At 38.5% G+C, this 19,691-nt stretch overlaps 1 protein-coding gene across 3 annotated transcripts in view; it reads right to left on the bottom strand.

Annotated features, from left to right (window-relative positions):
* Themis (thymocyte selection associated) overlaps positions 1-19,691 on the bottom strand; it is a 215,461-nt gene that overhangs the window by 12,965 nt on the left and 182,805 nt on the right. For 2 of the 3 annotated variants that reach the window (NM_178666.6, XM_006512643.1), the window contains one exon: positions 7,404-7,556. The exons of the other annotated variant lie outside the window; for it this stretch is intronic. In NM_178666.6, coding sequence (NP_848781.1) covers positions 7,410-7,556 — 147 coding nt within the window. In that variant the 3' untranslated portion in view covers positions 7,404-7,409. The remainder of the gene's footprint in view (positions 1-7,403; positions 7,557-19,691) is intronic. 3 annotated transcript variants of the gene reach the window in all.

The raw sequence follows: 19,691 nt of genomic DNA, 5'->3' as shown, positions 1-19,691 counted from the left end.
ATTTCATTTTATCACTCGGAGAGAGTCAATGAAAACGTAATAAGAAAAGCTCTATGGGATATTTTTATAGAAGTGTCAGAAGCCAGTAAGCTAACTACTTGAAAGAACTCAGACTGTACAGACACGGTTTGGAGCAGAAACACTTCAGAGACTTTAGATCTAGTATTTTGACTTTTATATGTCCTTGGAGAAAAAAATGTATTCACTACAAAATCAAATAAGGAGGGGTGGGGGAAAGGAACAAACCATATGCTTAAGAATAATTAATTTCATTTTTCCTGCAAACTAAATGTGAAGTTGTGAAGATAAGTGTCATAGGAATTGAGCTGGTTTGGTGTATCTAAAATATTGCCAAAAAAAGACAAAAATTCTGATTTCCCTTGTCAAGGCATGTCAGATTCCTGCCATATGGAAGTTAGACTTGTAGCTTAATTGAGTGCTGTCAGTCCTTCACAAGGCCATTTGCTCTTCTTTAGCAGAGACAGAAAATGCCATACCACCATCTCTAACAGCCATCGTAAATGAAGTATGCATTTGATTAGCTTATATTTTGAATATTTTATTAATTTGTAATAATATTTTTATTGATTACTCAGGAATTTCACATCAGGAACCCCAAGTACACTCACTTCCTAGTCTTCCCAGGTCTGTTGCTGCCATTGAGAACTCCCCCACACCCTAAAATAAAGGAGAAGGTGAAAAAGAATAAAGAAAGTAAAAACAAAAGACAAAATTCCAACTCAATTCTTCACTGAGTTTGAAAGGGCAATTTGCAAATTCATCTGGAATAACAAAAAACCTAGGATAGCAGAAAATAGCAAAAACTATTCTCAACAATAAAAATTACTTCTGATGGAATCTCCATGCCTGACCTCAAGCTGTATTACAGAGCAACTGTGATAAAAACTGCATGGTACTGGTACAGCAAAAGACAGGAAGATCAATGGAATAGAATTGAAGACCCAGAAATGAACCCAGACACCTATGATCACTTGATATTTCACAAGGGGAGCTAAAACCATCCATTGGAAAAAAAGAGCATTTTCAACAAATGGTGCTGGCACAACTGGTGGTTATCATGTAGAAGAAGGTGAATTGATCCATTCTTATCTCCTTCTACAAAGCTCAAGTCTAAGTGGATCAAAGACCTCCACATAAAACCAGAGACACTGAAATTTATAGAGGAAGAAGTGGGGAAAAGCCTCGAAGATATGGGCACAGGGGAAAAATTCCTGAACAGAACAGCAATGGCTTGTGCTGCAAGATCGAGATTCTACAAATGGGACCTCATAAAATTGCAAAGCTTCTCTAAAGCAAAAGATACTGTCAATAAGACAAAAAAAAAAAGTCAAAAGATTGGGAAAGGATTTTTACCAATCCTAAATCAGATAGGGAACTAATATCCAATATATACAAAGAGCTCAAGAAGCTGGACTACAGAAATTCAAATAACCCCATTTAAAAATGGGTACAAAGCTAAACAAAGAATTGTCAAATGAGGAATACTGAAGGGCTGAGAAGCACTTGAAAAAAATGTTCAACATCCTTAATCATCAGGGAAATGCAAATCAAAACAACCCTGAGATTCCACCTCACACCAGTCAGAATGGCTAAGATCAGTAATTCAGGTGATAGCAGATGCTGGCAAGGATGTGGAGAAAGAGGAACACTCCTCCATTGTTGGTGGGATTGCAAGCTTATACAACCACTCTGGAAATCAGTCTGGCATTTCCTCAGAAAATTGGACATAATACTACCTGAAGATCCAGCAATACCTCCCCTGGGCATATACCCAGAAGATGTTCCAACTGGTAATAAGAACACATGCTCCACTACGTTCATAGCAGCCTTATTTATAATAGCCAGAGGCTGGAAAGAACCCAGATGCCCCTCAACAGAGGAATGGATACAAAAAATGTGGTACATTTACACAATGGCGCTATTACTCAGCTATTAAAAACAATGAATTTATGAAATTCTTGGGCAAATGGATGTATCTGGAGGATATCATCCTGAGTGAGGTAATCCAATCACAAAAGAACTCACTTGATATGCACTCACTGATAAGTGAATTTTAGTTCAGAAACTTAGAATACACAAGATACAATTTGCAAAACACAAGAAAATTAAGAAGGAAGACCAACGTGTGGATACTTCATTCCTCCTTAGAATAGGGAACAAAATACCCATGGGAGGAGTTACAAAGACAAAGTTTGGAGCTGAGACGAAAGGATGGACCATCCAGAGACTGCCCCACTTGGGGATCCATCCCATAATCAGCTACCAAATACAGACACTATGGCATATGCCAGCATGATTTTGCTGAAAGGACCCTGATATAGCTGTCTCTTGTGAGGCTAGGCCAGTGCCTGGCAAATACAGAAGTGGATGCTCACAGTCATCTATTGGATGGAACACAGAGCCCCCAATGGAGGAGCTAGAGGAAGTAGTTGAAGGTGTCTGCAACCCTATAGGTGGGACAACAATATGAACTAACCAGTACCCCCCAGAGCTCGTGTCTCTAGCTGCATATGTAGCAGAAGATGGCCTAGTCAGCCATCATTGGGAAGAGAGGCCCCTTGGTTATGAAAACTTTATATGCCCCAGTACAGGGGAACGCCAGGGCCAGGAAGTAGGAGTGGGTGGGTAGGGGAGCAGGACAGGGGGAGGGTATAGGGGACTTTCGGAATAGCATTTGAAAGGTAAATAAGAGAATAGCTAATAAAAAATTGAAAAGCAAAAACAAAAGACAAATGAAAAAAAGTCCAATTTGTGCTACCCATATAGTCATGGTCAAGCTCCTGGTGGCCATTCCAGTAAAGAAAAACTGCATCCTTAGAAGTTTCATTCATGTATGTTTGGTAATAAGCCACCAGGGCTTTTGAGATGAAGCTTCTAAGATCAGCCTTCTGTCTGAGCTTGTGCCCTGAGAAGACCTTGCACACTAGCTCTGCACCCAATCCCACAACATCCAGAAGAAGCTCAACCCAAGGCCATGTAACACACTCAGGATCATAAGATCTCAGGAGCTTGGTCAGACCAGGATTTCAGGATCCCAATGGCAGCTTGACTCCCAGGAGCTCTGACACACACAGCATCTCAGGATCACAGGATCACAGAAACAACAGGATCACAGAGACACCTAGACTCTGAGGAATTCTGACAAAACCAGGATCACAGGAGGAACAGGGTCTAGTCAGGTATATCGAGGCCATGTAGCACTAACCAGATGGTGAGAGGCAAGCCAAAGAACATAAGCAACAGAAAACAAGGTTATTTGGCATCATCAGAACCTTGTTCTTCCACCAAAGCAAGTCCTGAATACACCATCATACAGGAAAAGCAGGATTCAGATATAAAATAATTTCTTATGATGATGATAGAAGTCTTTAAGAAGGACATTAAAAACTCCCTTAAAAAATACAGGAGAACACAAGTAAACAGGTAGAAGCCCTTATAGAGGAAACAAATAAATCCCTTAAAGAATTTCAGGAAAACAAAATCAAACAAGAGAAGGAATTGAACAAGACCATCCACGATCTAAAAATGGGCAAAGAAACAATAAAGAAAACACAAAGGGAGAGAACCCTGAAGATAGAAAACCTAGGAAAGAGATCAGGATACACAGATGCAAGCATCACCAACAGAATACAAGAGATAGAAAAGAGAACCACAGGTGCAGAAGATACCATTGAAAACATTGACACAACAGTTAAAGAAAATGCAAAAAGCAAAAATCTCCTAACACAAAACATCCAGGAAATCCAGAACACAATGAGAAGATGAAACATAAGGATAATAAGTATAGAAAAGACCAAAGATTCCCAGCTTAAAAGGCTAGAAATTATCTTCAACAAAATAATAGAAGAAAAATTCCCTTACCTAAAGAAAGAGATGCCTATGAACATACGAGAAGCCTACAGAACTCCAAATAGTTTGGACCAGAAAAGAAATTCCTCCTGTCACATAATAATCAAAACACCAAATGCACAAAACAAAGAATATTAAAAACAGTAAGGGGGAAAGGTCAAGTAGCATATAAAGGCAGACCTATCAGAATTACACCAGACTTCTCACCAGAGACTATAAAAGCCAGAAGAGCCTGAGCAGATGTCATATAGACTGTAATGAAAGACCAAGCTACTATGCCCAGCAAAGCTCTCAATTACCATAGATGGAGAAATCAAGATATTCCTTTTCAAGATGAAATTTATACATCTTTCCACAAATCCAGCCCTACAAAGGATAATAGATGGAAAACTTCATCACAAGGAGGCAAACTATGCCCTAGAAAAAGCAAGAATGTAATCTACTTTCTACAAACCCAAAAGAAGACACAAGCATAATTCCACCTCTAACAACAAAATAACAGGAAGCAACAATCACTTTTCCTTAATATCTCTTAACATCAATGGACTCAATTCCCCCAATAAAAAGACATAGACTAACAGACTGGATATGTAAACAGGACCTAGCATGTTGCTGCATACAGGAAAAAGACAGACACTACCTCAGAGAAAAAGGCAAGAAGAAAATTTTCCCAAGCAAATATTCCCAAGAAATAAGCTGGAGTAGCCATTCTAATATAAAATAAAATTGACTTTCAACCAAAAGTTATGAAAAAAGATAAATAAGTACACTTCATATTTGTGAAAGGAGAAATCTACCCTATTAAAAAATGGGATAGAGCTAAATAAATAATTCTCAACTGAGGAATAACAAATGGCTGAGAAGCACCTAAAGAAATGTTGAACATCCTTAGTCATCAGGTTAATGCAAATCAAAACTACTCTGAAATTCCACCTTATACCAATCAGAATGGCTAAGATCAAAAACCCATGTGACAGCAGATGCTGGCGAGGATGTGGAGAAAGAGGAACACTCCTCCATTGCTGGTGGGATTGCAAACTGGTACAACCACTCTGAAAATCAGACTCACTGTTCCTCAAAAAATTGGACATAGTACTATCTGAGGATCCAGCTATACCACTCCTAGGCATATACCCAAATGATTCTCCAACATATAATAAGGACACATGCTCCACTATGTTCATAGCAGCATATGTATAATAGCCAGAAGCTGGAAAGAACCCAGATGTCCTTCAACAGAAGAATGGATATAGAAAATGTGCTACATTTACACAATGGAGTACTAGTCAGCTATTAAAAACAATGAAATTCTTAGGCAAATGGATGGAACTAGAAAATGTCATCTTGATTGAGGTAACACAATCACAAAAGAACAACCATGATATGCACTCAATGATATGTGGATGTTAGCCTAAATGCTTGGAATACCCAAGATACAATTCACAGACCACATGAAGCTCAAGAAGAAGGAAGACCAAAGTGTGGGTGTTTCAGTCCTTCTAGAAGGGGAACAAAATACTCATGGGAGGAAATACTGAGACAAACTGTGGAGCAGAGACTGAAGGAATGACCATCCAGGGACTGTCCCACCTTTGGATCCATTTCATATGCAGTCACCAAACCCAGATACTATTGTGAAGGCCAAGAAGTGCATGCTGACAGGAGCCTGATATAGCTCTCTCCTGAGACACTCTGCCAGAGTCTGACAAATACAGAGGCATGTGCTCGAAACCAACCATTGGACTGAGCATGGAGTCCCCAATGGGGTCTCCAATGGAGGAGTTAGAAAAAGGACTGAAGGAGCTGAAGGGGTTTGCAACTCCATAGGAAGAACAATAATATCAACCAACCAAACCCACTAGAGCTCCCAGGGACTAAACCACCAACCAAAGAGTAAACATGGAGGGACCCATAGCCTTGTCAGGCATCAGTGGGAGGAGAGGCCCATAGTCCTGTGAAGGCTCGATGCCCCAGTGAAGTGTAGGAGAATTCGAGGACAGGGAGGCGGGAGTGGGTGGGTGGTTGAGGGAACACCCTCATAGAAGCAGGGGAGGGAGGATGAGATAGGTGGTTTGGGGTGGGGGGAGCCTGGAAAGGGGTAACATTTTCAATGTAAATAAAGAAAATATCCAATTAAAAAATTTAAAACAACAAAAAAGATCAACCTAGTGTCCTTTTATTTATTTATTTTTTTACTTACCTATTAACCCATTGACTCTGATTTTTTGCTATACATATATTCCTTGGTATGGAGCCCTACACTGGAGTGTAGTTGATCTAACAGGAGACATACCCTTAAAGAAAGCTGGCTCTTCCTCTTCTTCAAAGCTCCTCAATGAGAAGGGAGGACTGTTGAACTGCTTCCCACTCCAGGCTAAACTGAATACTGGCTTGGTCTTGCTCAGGTCCTATACAGGCAATAGCTGCTGCTGGCAGTTTAGTAGCACTGTGGTGCAGCCAATTCCCGAATACACTGTTTCTCTCTGATCTAACCTAACATCTGGGTTTGGAGAGATACAAGATATCGATACCCCATTTGCGGCTGAGAACTCATCAATGTCTTATTCTCTGCACTTTGATGGTGGGTTTCTATGCTAACTATCGCCCACTGAATAAAGAAAAGGTCTGAGAACCGGTTAAAACTCAGTTATCTTATCCTCTTTCAAACTATTAGGCATGTTTTACTTTTTCACCTAGTAAAAATTTTTTAAAAATTATGATTAGTCTAGGAAGGTGGCTGAGTTAGAAAGGTATCTGTTCGGAAGGACCTAGGTTTAAACTTCTAGCAACATATAGAAAGACAAGAACAGTGACATGAATAAGTAACTCCAGAGCTGGAGCAGGCAGAGACAAATGGATCTCTGGGTAGGCAGCCTGCTTGAATGAACTGATGAGCAAGCTCCAGGTTTAGTGAGAGACCCTGCCTCAAAATTTTAGGTGGGTAGCTCCAAAGAGAGCTCAGTGATTAAAGAGTATTTGATTGTTATGCACACAAAGGACCCAGGTGCTCTTCTTAGCACCCCGGTGTGATTATTAGCCTCTGTAACTTCAATCTCTGGAGATTTGCCTTCTGGTCTTTCAGGGTACTGCATGCATGTGGTACACAGATATACATACAGGCAAAGCACCTATTCTCTCTCTCACACATACACAAATATATCTTTCTAAGCCACCAACCAAGGAGAGAGAAGAGGCCCTTGTTCCTGTGAAGTCTTGATACCCCAGTATAGGGGAATGCCAGGGCAGGTATGTGGGAGTGGGTAGGTGCACATGCTCATAGAAGCAGGAGGGGGGTATGGAATAGGGTGGCTCTGGGGGGGGGTGGGAAAAGGGATAATATTTGAAGTGTATATAAATTAAATATCCAATAAAAAAGATATATCTTAAAAAAAAAAAGTGGGTAGACCCAAGGAAGATTCCAAACCTCTGATTTCTATACACATGCTCTATTCCAAATATCATGGAAGCAAGAAACTGTGTGTTGTAGCCTTATCAGGTAGATGGTTAAAATAATATTTTATAGTTTAACTGACATGTAGTCACAGTGGTGCTTGCGGCTGCAGTGGCCCATGCTTGCTCTTCTGTCTCTCCACATCAGCCACATCATTCTGAAAACCAACTGGAGCTCTTGAATCCTGGCCACTTTCATCTGAGGGAAGCTTCTTGGGTCTGTCTACATGGTGACTCTGAAATGACAGGCACATATAAATTATCAGTCCAAGATAAATGCCTTCTACAACTATGACAAGGATATTTATTACACAGAAAGTCATTTCTGTATGTCTGAAATATTCTATATGCCAAATCAAGTTATAAATCCTAGGTTTCTCAATGTATTTTAATAATCTAAGTGTGCAAGTTTTGAGGTAGCCAGCTGAGTAGAGTAAAAAGTTGTTATAGAAGAGACAGTTATCTTCCAAAACTATTTATATGTATTACTTTTTCCATGTGTAGTTTATAAAATATTTTACATGTAGAACATTCCTACTCAGTTGTTCCCAGCATAGTCAGACAATCCAATACTTTATCATATATCACATCATTATGTATCAATTCTGCATTATTCTTTTGTGAACTTGTTATTATTTTTAAATTTTGTGTATATTACAGGTGTTTTGCCTGTATGCATGTATGTGTACCACTTGCATGCATATTGCCTAAGGAGGCTAGAAAATGACATTAGATCCCCCTTGAACTAGAGGTACAGTTGTGAAATTTCATGTGTCTGCTGAGAATAAAACCCAGGTTTTCTAGGAGAATATCGTGTGTTCTCACCCACTAAGCCATCTTGCCACAGTTGTTTCTATGCTTTATTTAGAAGAAATCTCAATATCGCCTCTAAATTTATACACATTTTATTCAACAGTTTGCAAATTTGACAACATTCTCTGGCCAATTTGAGAATAATAATACATCATACTGATGAATTATTAAGGCCCAGCATCAATGGGCCCCTGTAACTTATACATAGGAAATGTTATAATGTTTGACAGTATACTGACATATTGCATACTTCAAAAGATACAACAGTTATGATCCCAAATCTAAGAAATACCTAAGGGGGACATTAAACTTCAGCCCTTTGTTTCTTTATCAAATTCAGAATAGAAGCTTATTAATTTGACTATGACTGTAAAATATTAGCAGATTTGTAGTTAAAATTAGGTAGTCAGTTTTGGCCAGTCATACTAGTCAGTTTGATACTGAGGGCAAGACAATGATCTTTACTCTAAAGTTCTGAAATATTATATATGCCAAATTAAGTTATAAATCCTAGGTTTCTCAATATACTTTAACAATCTAAGTGTGCAAGTTTTGAGCTTACTCTAAAGTTCATCATAAAATGACTTATAGAATTTAACATGTTAATGTTGGTTTTATAGAATGAAAGGATTATGAAATTCTAGAAGTATATAAGGACTGGGAGTCTCATAAAATGACCTGATTCACCCAGGTTAATGAAACAAATGGTGGAACTATAACCCCTGGTCATCAGTACCCTATTTATGTTAATCTGTTATTCATTGGTTCTGTCTGTCAGTACAGAATAATGATCACACTGATGGCTACACATCTGTTGCACTTTTATTTATCAGAGTCCTTTGTGTTCAATTTTAAAATGCCCTACTGTTTTAACTTTTGGCTTGCCCACATGACTTCTTTTGAACCAACAGGATATTGACACACCTGGAGGCTTAAGAGTTAACAACACTATTGTTTATTTGTTCATGCCTGCATTTTCATTAAGCGATGAGACAGGTTCAAGCTTGTGTGAGGGAAGCAGACCATGAGCTGTAGTTTAGGTGGGTTACCAAATTGTCTAAGCTGAGGTAAGACACAGCTAAAGGAGTCCAGGATTCTTAGGATACACCAGTTTAGACCAGTGTAAACCAACTCATGTTGGCTCAACTCCACAACTTCATGAACCCATTAAATGTGATTTCAATTATATGCCATACTTTTTTTTTTCTGGTAGTCATGTAATACTGTGCAGTAATAACTGTTTCATTCAACCAAGATCTATCCCAAACAGTGTTGTGTGACAAAGCAAATATATGACAGCCTCGGACTTGTCAAATATGGTATTTCAAAATACCTAATGAGAGAATAAAAATAAAGTGGCAAGCATGCACAGATAATTCTCAAGTCCCCTTCTAATATCAAAGGATAGCTATTTAGTGGTATTGCCAGGGATAAATCAAAGGATCATTTTGATTATGAATAGCAAATTTAACTATTTATCATCACAGTGCATATATTCCACTTGCTCACAAGCCAAAAAAATATAAATCAGTAATAATAATGTCTATTGCCAAGCCTACTAGTATCATCATACAATATTTGAAAAGAATAATATTCAGCATGTACATACCTTCTTGATTGTTGAATTACATGCTTTTGAAAATATATTAATGTCAAGGTAGAAATTAAATAATAAATTCCCCATACTAAGCAATAAACTAGATGAATGGGCAAATAGCTGGATTTTTTTCATACCACATTCAACTGATAACATTAAACAGTTGAGGGGTCACTAAGTGGATAAAGGCATTTGCCTGAGGAACTTGATGACCTGAGTTTGATCCCTGGCACCCACAAGCTCATATTTGACTAGTTGGTATTTGACTCATTCACAAACCACAAAAAAACCTAAGCTGAGACCTGAACCCTGTAAGTAGTGCTCGGACCCCCACGTGTACTCTGTGGCACAGAGCATTTCCTCTCCTTCTCCTCTCAGACACACACAAAACAAGTAAACTAATGCTTCTAAGGATTTAAACAAACAAATAAATAAAGCTGTGGATCAAAATCTGCAGTTTGTGGTAATTATGCTATGCTATAGTCCAAATGCTAAAGAAGACATTTTAGATATTATTAGAGAACTTTGTCATAAAGCCACTATGGGAGAAAATAGCCACCTGATTCATAATGGGCCAGCAATTATACCTTTATATGAGTTTCTTGGTGCAAACATTTGTAGACTTAGATATTTTAGAAATACATTAGAATTTCATAAATTAGTAATGTACATCTGCTGAAAGAGCCTAAGCAGAGTCTCCCCCAGATGAGCCGTGTGGGGTTTTCTAACTCTTTACCTTATTCATAGCCATGTCCTGTCTCCAACATGGACCCTCAAAGGATCTTGTGGTTCATGAGTCACTGGCCCAATCCCAACCTCTACTGAGTTTCGGTGCCACAAGTCTGGTTCCTACATCATAAATTACTATTTATTTTCTGCCACGATGAAGTTCCCACACTGTTATTTCTTCATTGCCTGCTTGCCTTCTATTAACCCTTGGCTCTCTCTTCTTTCCCTTTACATGATTAACAAATCATTTTACTCCGACTTTCTCTCTTCTTTCGTGGCTCACAAATTTCACTATATATTAAACTTTCTTTTAGAACACAGCTTCTACCTTCGTACACTGGCTACAGGGGCACTGGAGACTCATTTACTCTAAATGATGGTCATTGTCTTCAGGTTATCCTTGGGTTGATGGTCCCTGGCTCTCACTTCCTGCTGCTTTCATATGCCCACCATCTAGCTATAGAACACATCTCTTCTCGTTTCCATTATTTGCCTACTAATCTCTAACTACCATGAATTCTGGATCGCTATTTCCCCATCCCATCTTACTATGGACAAAATTCTGAGTGGCATTCATATGTAGAACATCTCATTCAACACCCTAAGTGTCTCCTCATTAGAAGAATTTTTTTCTCTACCCCAGTCCTTCATTTTAATCTATCAAATATGTATTTAAAATATTTTAAGCATGCTAATTATTGCATCATTGAAGGACAGATGGTTATATACTATCCTTTATATCTCTGATTCAAATTACACTGGTCAACTACCTATAGAAATTACAAGTGAAAATGACAGTTATGTTAGATAAAGCAAGAATCTATAACTGAGTGTGAAAACAGAACCCAGTATATTAGAAAATTGCCTGGTAGATGAAACAAAAATGGGGGGGTGTCACTCTTTGTCACTGCTTAGATACTGAACCTTCAAGTTGAAGATGGAGTACAGAGGAAACTTATAGAATGAAAATGTGTGGCAAGAGCAGAGGAATTGGCGTTTGGAATGACATGCATCAGGCTTTTTTTTTTTTTTTAGCTCCATAGTTGCACAATCAAAATTAAATTGTTCTGTGGAATTTCTAGGCATAAGAATCCTAACTGGTGATACTAAAGGACCATTATATGACTTCTGATGCTCTTCTTTTTTATATTTTAAAGACTTATTCTTACCTTTAATTATTTATATGTAGGCAGGCTGTATGTTCATGCAATATCCTCAGGGGCCAGAAGATAGCACCCTTATAAAAGAGCAATCCTCTCCAAACAGATGTGTTCTTAAAGAAACCACCTTCTCAGCATTCATAAACAGCCACTGTGTATGAACATCTCGACTATTTCTATTCAGAAAGTAAACATAAGCGGTAACTCTGAAGAAATGTCTGGTAATATTTGGGGATTTCTTTACTAACTTTGATCCTATTATTGTGCTATGCTCAAGTGAAACCATCTTCCAGAGAAACACTAGCTCTTAGGAGAACACTAGTTCTGAGACTGCATTATAATACTCCAACTGTAAGAGACAGACACCTGCCATTCATGTCCTGATGACCACAAAATTTGAGAGAAGTGGATGCAGGCCTCCATGTAAACTTTCTTTACCCTCTTAGGTGAGGGCTTCTTGTTTGATTTCTGTCTGAATGACTACAAATAAGTTAATGACCAGAGATATTATTAAATTAAGAAAAACAATTAAGAATATGGAAGCCGAAAGTAATTTTTCTCCTTTGCCTTGTACCTTTATTTGTGTATTCTCCTTGGTCATCGGGTGTCAGCTCAATAAATAATATCGATTACCAAATGGATTAACACAGCAAGAAGTTTCTCATTCTGCATTATGAGACTCTGATGTAATTTGATTTTTCTGGGGAAGGTATTTAAACAAGAAGGAACACAAACTGTGAAAACTAATCTAAATCTGACCATCCATATCATCCTCTCTTTCAGACAATATTCTAAGGTTTCACATAATTATACACATAGAATTACTGACCCCTTTCTCTGCACAGAATATATTTTCTCTCATACTAGTGGGGAAAAGGTGCATTTGAGCTGCCTTACTTAAAAAAAAAAAAAGAAGCTGTCATTTTGCATCTTTCAATTCCTTTCTTCTTTATGTTGTTATTGGGAGTCCACTGAAGCCACATGTGACAGGTCTTACTCCATCAGACATCGGAAGCCAATTTCCACCTTTTCCTCCAGCCTTGGTTTACAGCTTCCTCAGGTGGGACATTGTGCTGGCATCTAGAACCCTGCAGGCCCAGAGCTCCTCAAGCTTTGAGTACATGAGCTGGGCTCTGACCCTCTGCTGGTCAGAAGCTATATAAACAGCCATGGATGCATATATGTTGACACTGAACTCTCCTCGAACCCAATTTACTTGGCACTGTCCCTTTAATCAGGCATTTAAAAGGGTTTCCGTGTCTCCAATCCTTTCTCTTGGATGAAAGAAGAAACCATTGATCTTTAGAAAATGAAGATTTGGGTACCTCTTGGTTATGTTGCCCTGATAAGAGATAAGAGCCTCCATCCCATCTCTTCAAAGGCCACCCCTTCCTCCAAGACTGGCTGCGACTATATCCAAGCAAAGCCATCTCATCAGCCGCTGCGATTGGAAAATCTTATCATGCCTCCTATAATAAACATCTTACCCTGTTCTCATAGATAAAACCTTTCAAGTTGTCATTAAGGCTGTTTTAAATACCCATTTCCAAAGACACATTTCAAGAGCATATTATAAATCTGAACAGTTCAATCATTCTGCCTACTTCTATAAAGATCTGTGAGTTTAGCTGAAGATGACATAACTACTGAAGCACTACTTAACCAACCCCATTTCTGTTGTAAAGTGAGAGCAGGATAGATAGCAGGATAGATAATTTAGACAATTGTTATCCTTAGAGAGATGAGTGAGAAACCCTACAGCCTTCGGTGATATTTGTCTTGTAACACCATGTATTAGAAAAACTTGCAAACGCGTTTGCTGCTTTCTTGCAAGTGTGGCAAGCATCTCTCTTGCAGACGCCAACTCAGCTTACTTAAGATGTTAGTGTCATAAACACTGCGGTTGCTCTTAGTGCACAGACAATTCTTTTTCCTTCTTCCTTATTTTGCTTTTCTGCAAATCTTAAAGCAATTGGTTTGCATGGCTATGGTCACGTAGTTTCTGTTTTATTTTTTTTTAATTTTTTTATTACATATTTTCCTCAATTACATTTCCAATGCTATCCCAAAAGTCCCCCATACCCTCCCCCCCACTTCCCTATCCACTCATTCCCATTTTTTTGGCGCTGTACTGGGGCATATACAGTTTGCGTGTCCAATGGGCCTCTCTTTCCAGTGATGGCCGACTAGGCCATCTTTTGATACATTTGCAGCTAGAGTCAAGAGCTCCGGGGTACTGGTTAGTTCATAATGTTGTTCCACATATAGGGTTGCAGATCCCTTTAGCTCCTTGGCTACTTTCTCTAGCTCCTCCATTGGGAGCCCTGTGCTCCATCCAATAGCTGACTGTGAGCATCCACTTCTGTGTTTGCTAGCGTAGTTTCTGTTTTAATGGACAAATCATAACTCTTGGATTCTGGGAGAGTAATTGGTGGCTAAGAACAGAGAAATCATCTTATTTAGAAATCAAGAAACAGAAACTACAATGGTATAAAAACAATGTGAATTTAGGTTAAATTTGTTAGGGGTGAAATTAGTTTTGAATGTAGCATTTAAACAGTGTCCAGCAGAGTCAACCATGCAGCAGATGCCAAATGGGAGCTGTGGTGTGCTCAATAATAGGTCTGGAGCCAGTGAAATTATTTTGAATTTGTTTCTTAAAAATCACATTTTAACTTTCTGAGAACTAAAACATACCCTTTCACAAGAACCTTTAAAAAGCAGAGAACAGAAAGTAGCAACCATTTAAAACAATGTCACTTAGTTGTTTGAGCTAGGAACAGTTCTGATGAGTATGATATATTCCAACTCTAGTCAAGCATTCACACTCTAGAAATGCTAAGCAGCATACTTGTACTAAAATGTTGCCAAAATTAAAAAGCTTGTGAATGACTTAAGTGGCCAACATAAGGTGAGGTCTCAGCAAGCTGCTGTCTGCCACTTCAAATAGACTCTGCTCTTGAGGCTAGTTCTTGCACACAGTAGCTCTTTTCTTTGTTGCTTGTTTATTTTTGTGGCAAGGTCTCACACATCTGAGTCTGGTACTGAGTTCACTACGCCGTCACATATGTAGTCACATGACCTTGAACTCCAAATCCTTCTGACTCTGTCCTGCAGGTGCTGAAATTATACATGTGCAGGACAATCCTGATTCATGTTGTGCTGTGAACCAACCTGGGACTGCCTGTGGTCTAGGCAGGAACCCTACCAACCGAGCAACATCTCTACCCCACAAACAGATTCAATTTTGCTAGGATCCTATGTGTACGTGTAACAGAGTACCACTAATGTCAGGGATTGGTGCTTGCCCATGGGATGGGTTTCAAGTCAGGCCAGTTATTGGTTGGCCATTCCTTTGTTCTCTGCTCCATTCATGCATTTCTTTTAGACAGGACAAATTTGGGGTCGAAAGTTTTGTGGGTAGATTGGTATCCTTATCCTTCCACTGGAGATCCTGCCTGGTTACAGGAGGTGGCCTCTTTAGGTTCTATGTCTCTGCTGTTGTTGTGTGTTTTAAACCTATGGAAAGTAGTCTTTATTATTTAGAATTTTCTCATTCTTGAAATCTTGGCTCTATGGCAATCTGCTGCTCTATGGCTCATGCGCACTTCTGCTAACACTGTGCTTCCCCTCCATCCTCAATTCTTATCTACTGTCTCCCCATCTCACTTCTCCTCCCAGGCCTCTCTGAAGCTGCCTGCCAGTGGCTGATTTGTGGCGATTACAAGAGCCTCAGCTTCTATTCCATCCATTATTTGCCAGTCTCTCAGTTTTCTCTCACCAACTCCAATGTTTTACAATTTACAACTTGTCTCCGATGTAAGTCTCTGTTTACAATTCTATCCTCACTTATCTCTGGATCTGTTTTATTTCCTTGTAAGGTAAAAGATGTCAGACCCATCCCTCTTACCAAACATAATCATAGCAGTCTAGAAACCCTTGGAGTTAAAAACCTATTTAATTACTTAATAAGTTGAGATGATCTGGAATCAATTACCATATTTTTTCCATTTCCCCGTCTCTCTTTTTTACCCGTATGGTGATAGGCAGATACAATAGGACATTTTTCTATTTATTTATTTATTTATTTATTTATTTATTATTTATTTATTCATTTAACTAGTCACTTTACATCCAGATTGCATCCCCAAATTTCCTTCCAGTTCCTCCCTCACACACCCCTTCCCCCACCCGTCTCTTTCTCCTCTGAGAAAGGGGAGGCCCCTCCCTGGGTATCAACCCACATTGGCACATCAAGTACTGTTGGGTAGATCTATCCTCTGGCCTCCTGAACTGTCAGCAGTAATACTCAAAGGACTTCCGCCCAAGATTGAGCCTGATATCTTTCTGTCATGCGGGACGAGAGGCTGGGGGAGGTGGCACAGCAGCTGTCTCAAGGCCAGTCCTCTCTGTCAAATTTATGGTTGATAATTGTTACTAGAGGAGAGAGGGTTCCTGAGCCCTCTGCCCTCCCCGACAATATACTGACCTGTAACTTTTGATGAAGAAATAGATCGTTTGCATTCAGTTTTGTAGGAGCTCATCAAATGCCCATATCCTGCAAGTAACCCACCATTCCCCTTCATGTAAGTGACCCTAGGGCAACTCATAGTTTCTCCCAGCTAACATGAGTGGATTTGTTTTCTGTTTCTTTCCTTCGTGCTTACTCTGAGGTGAAAAGACATTTTGTTATTTTCTCAAAGGTCCCCCAATTTCTGGCTCACAAAGTGCTCTCCCCACTTTCTAAAATGAGTGCCTCTTCCCTGGATTATGGGTTTTCCTATGCCTTTCTCGTCCTGACATCCCAAATCAACGACTTTTCTTACAGTTTTGACACCCACTGACCCTCCTCCTCTAAGCCCTCACTGGCTTGGTCCTGACTTTAGTAATGCTGCCCTTTTGTTGCTGTTTTCTGACTCTTCTTTCCTGCTCTGCTGGGTCTGCAGAGTGATGTGCTCATTGCCTATCCAGATGCTACACTGCTACACTGACAACATCTTCCCCAGTGTTTGTTCACATCACACAGGCTTATAAAAGACCTCTTTGATATCTTAGTTGGCGGCTTTAGAGTACACTTTAATTATTTGGAAACTTTTATAAATGGTTAGAAAAAATATATATATATATAATATCCTCTCTTGATGAGTTATGTTTACATACAAATAATAACTTACATTTATTTTGAGCTTATCAAATACTCAATGTCATTCTAGGCTGGATACAGATGTTGTATAGTGAGATCTTCAAAATTTTGTAAACATCTTTATAGGTAGTTTTTCAAACAGACAAATCGAGGACAACAACAACAACAAATGCTCCTAGCATGTCACTACATTGATTCTTTGTATTATTTTAGCTATTTTTAGTGATCAATAGTGTACCTAGTAATATATAACATTTTAACTCCAATTTTTAAAGACTCCAATTTTTAAAGAGTTAACATTATTTTTCTAAATTTTAAATGTAGCAAAGCCTTGGATTAATAATAATAATTTTAAACAATGGAAAATTACAGACAATTATCTTTCTATTCTTATTGCTTAGTTTAAATACATATCATTAATTATAATAATCTGAATTTTGTCAAAGAATAACATCAAATAATAGAGTAAAATATGGTGAAGTGCATTGTCACATAAGAGTGTTTGAAAGCTTCCTTTCATTCTTGTTTATAATTTCAAATTTTGGCTGAGATTTCGATGAACATAATAAATTCATCTTTTTTCCTTTCTAATGTAACTAATAAAGAAATACCAGAAATGTGAGAAAAATGTCTATTTTACGTTTTTGAAACAAAAAAGCTTTATTTCACATATAAGTACAATTTATAACTTTATTTACTTTCAATGAGTTAGTAAGAGAAACATGGCTCAATGACCCAATACAAATCAAATTCACCTATGGAACTACTACCCCACATCCGCAACCTGGAAATGGAATATTAAGGCCCTGGTATCTCCCCCATGCTTCAGTGTAATGTCAGTCCTTCTCTCCAAAGCAAACCATTGTCCTAACATATTTTATTTTCATTACTGTTTTGAACTCCATGCACTTTGAATTACACTGTATGTTCTGTTTTCTGGTTGGGTTCTTACTTTTTATCTACAACATAGGACATTCCATGACTGAACGTGCCAAACATAAACTTAAGACTGTTTGGGTTGTTTCTAATTTTACCTATTACAAATGATACTTCTCTAAACATTTCTGTTTCTCTTCTTTTAGGCTTTTCTTCTGGGTGAACACTTGTGCATACTTCTGTAAGAATCAATGACGGTTAATTTCTATTATCAACAACATAGCAATGCCACACGTTTGGGTAAGTCTGTGAGGAATTTTCCATAGAAGATTAGGGGAAGAAAAACTCACTCTGAATATGGGTGGCATCGTTGCATGGCTTGCGGTCCAGACTGAGGTAAAGGTGGGGACTGAGCTGAGCACGAGCATCCCTCTTTTTCTGTTTCCTGATGTCCCAAGATATGGGTAATTAGTCATGTTTTCTCCATAATGGATTTCATCCTTATAGACAAAGAACCAAAAGAAGCTCCTCATCCTTTAAGTTGCTTTCTGGTGTGATTTTTCATATCAATGAGCAAAGTAATAAATATAGTGTGTCCTCACTTGGTCATGTATGGCCAGTTTTGTAAATCTGGCACAACATTTTCCTAGAATACCTCACTCATGAGTGTGTGAAAGTCCAGTGTCTCCATACTCTTTCAGAGATTTGCAACTCTCAGGCTATTGAAAACTCCTATAGGTTCTGAAGTGCTGGTGTTACCTCATCCTGATTTTAATTTGTTTTTCCTAGCTGACTGTAGAAATTAAACAGTGTTATGTGGGTTGCCGCAAGTAATTATTCTGAATACATAGAGCATTACTTAGACTTTTTGACTCTGTGACAAATACCTGAGCACCAACTTAAGGAGGGCAAGGTTTAATTAGCTCACATCATTCGATGCTACATTTTTTTTTTGTAAAAAGAAGGGTATTGCAGACTGAAATAGTTCACAAGGTGTCTGACAAGATATAGCAAGAGAAAATTCCTGTTCTCACTGGTTTTCTATTTTTTTTTCATATTTTAGTATGTCTTGGTCCCTATTTAATGCATCACTCATTCAAGGGAGGGCTTTCTCCTGAGTCACTCTTCTCTGGAAACATGTGTGCTCACTTACTAGATAGTTTCAATACACTGAAGGAGACAATCCAATCTAAATAGCACACCCTTTTACATAGTAAGGATTTGAGCATCTTGTTCACTTTCTCTATCAAGCTGTCTGTGTTTTTGTTACTGATTAGTATAAATTCTATATATACTCTGAAAACAAGTTATTTTGGTACTCCTTAGCTATTTTCAAACACTTTCTTCTGGAGCTTGTCTTTCACTTCTTAGCAATGTTTCTATTATCTTAAATCTACAGGTTGATTTTGGTGATTTAAAATAAATACTTGTTCATTTTATCTAGTTTAATTTCATGTAAACCCCAGACTATAATTTTTATTTCATTGGATTCATTGAATCTATAATAAATGTAATCCCCTGAGATCGGTAGTGTATGTTGTTATGTGCCCTGGCTAGAAAGACACTGAATATGTGGAAACAAAATCAAGACCTAGAAAACAGTACTGTTCTACTGTTATATAACTATGATCAACGGCTATAAAGGAGGAGGAGGAGGAGGAAGAGGGAGAGGAAGAGGAGGAGGGGGAAAAGGAAAAGGAGAAGGAGGAGGAAGAGGAAGAAGAAGGGGGAGTAGGAAGATAAATACGAGGAAGGGGGGAAAATGGCAGGTGGGGATGAAGAAAGGAAGGAAGGCAGGCATTCATGCATTTGTAACCTCCACAGAAACATACAACACTGGTAGTATTCTTCCTAGGTAAACAGTCTGAATATCAAGCCTTGAAATTAAATGACAAATATACAGGGAAAAAGGCAGAGAACACTTTGTGCAGATGCTTGCCCTCGGGTCAGGCTTTGAACACATGCTAGTTCAGTGTGGGATAACAAAGGATCCTAAAAAAAACCACCACTTAATTCATTTCGCCACGAATCACTATGTGACCGCCATTCCAAA

Source organism: Mus musculus, chromosome 10, assembly GCF_000001635.26.
Source record: "Mus musculus strain C57BL/6J chromosome 10, GRCm38.p6 C57BL/6J".
Lineage (NCBI taxonomy): Eukaryota > Metazoa > Chordata > Mammalia > Rodentia > Muridae > Mus > Mus musculus.
This window is presented reverse-complemented; position numbering and strand designations above follow the sequence as displayed.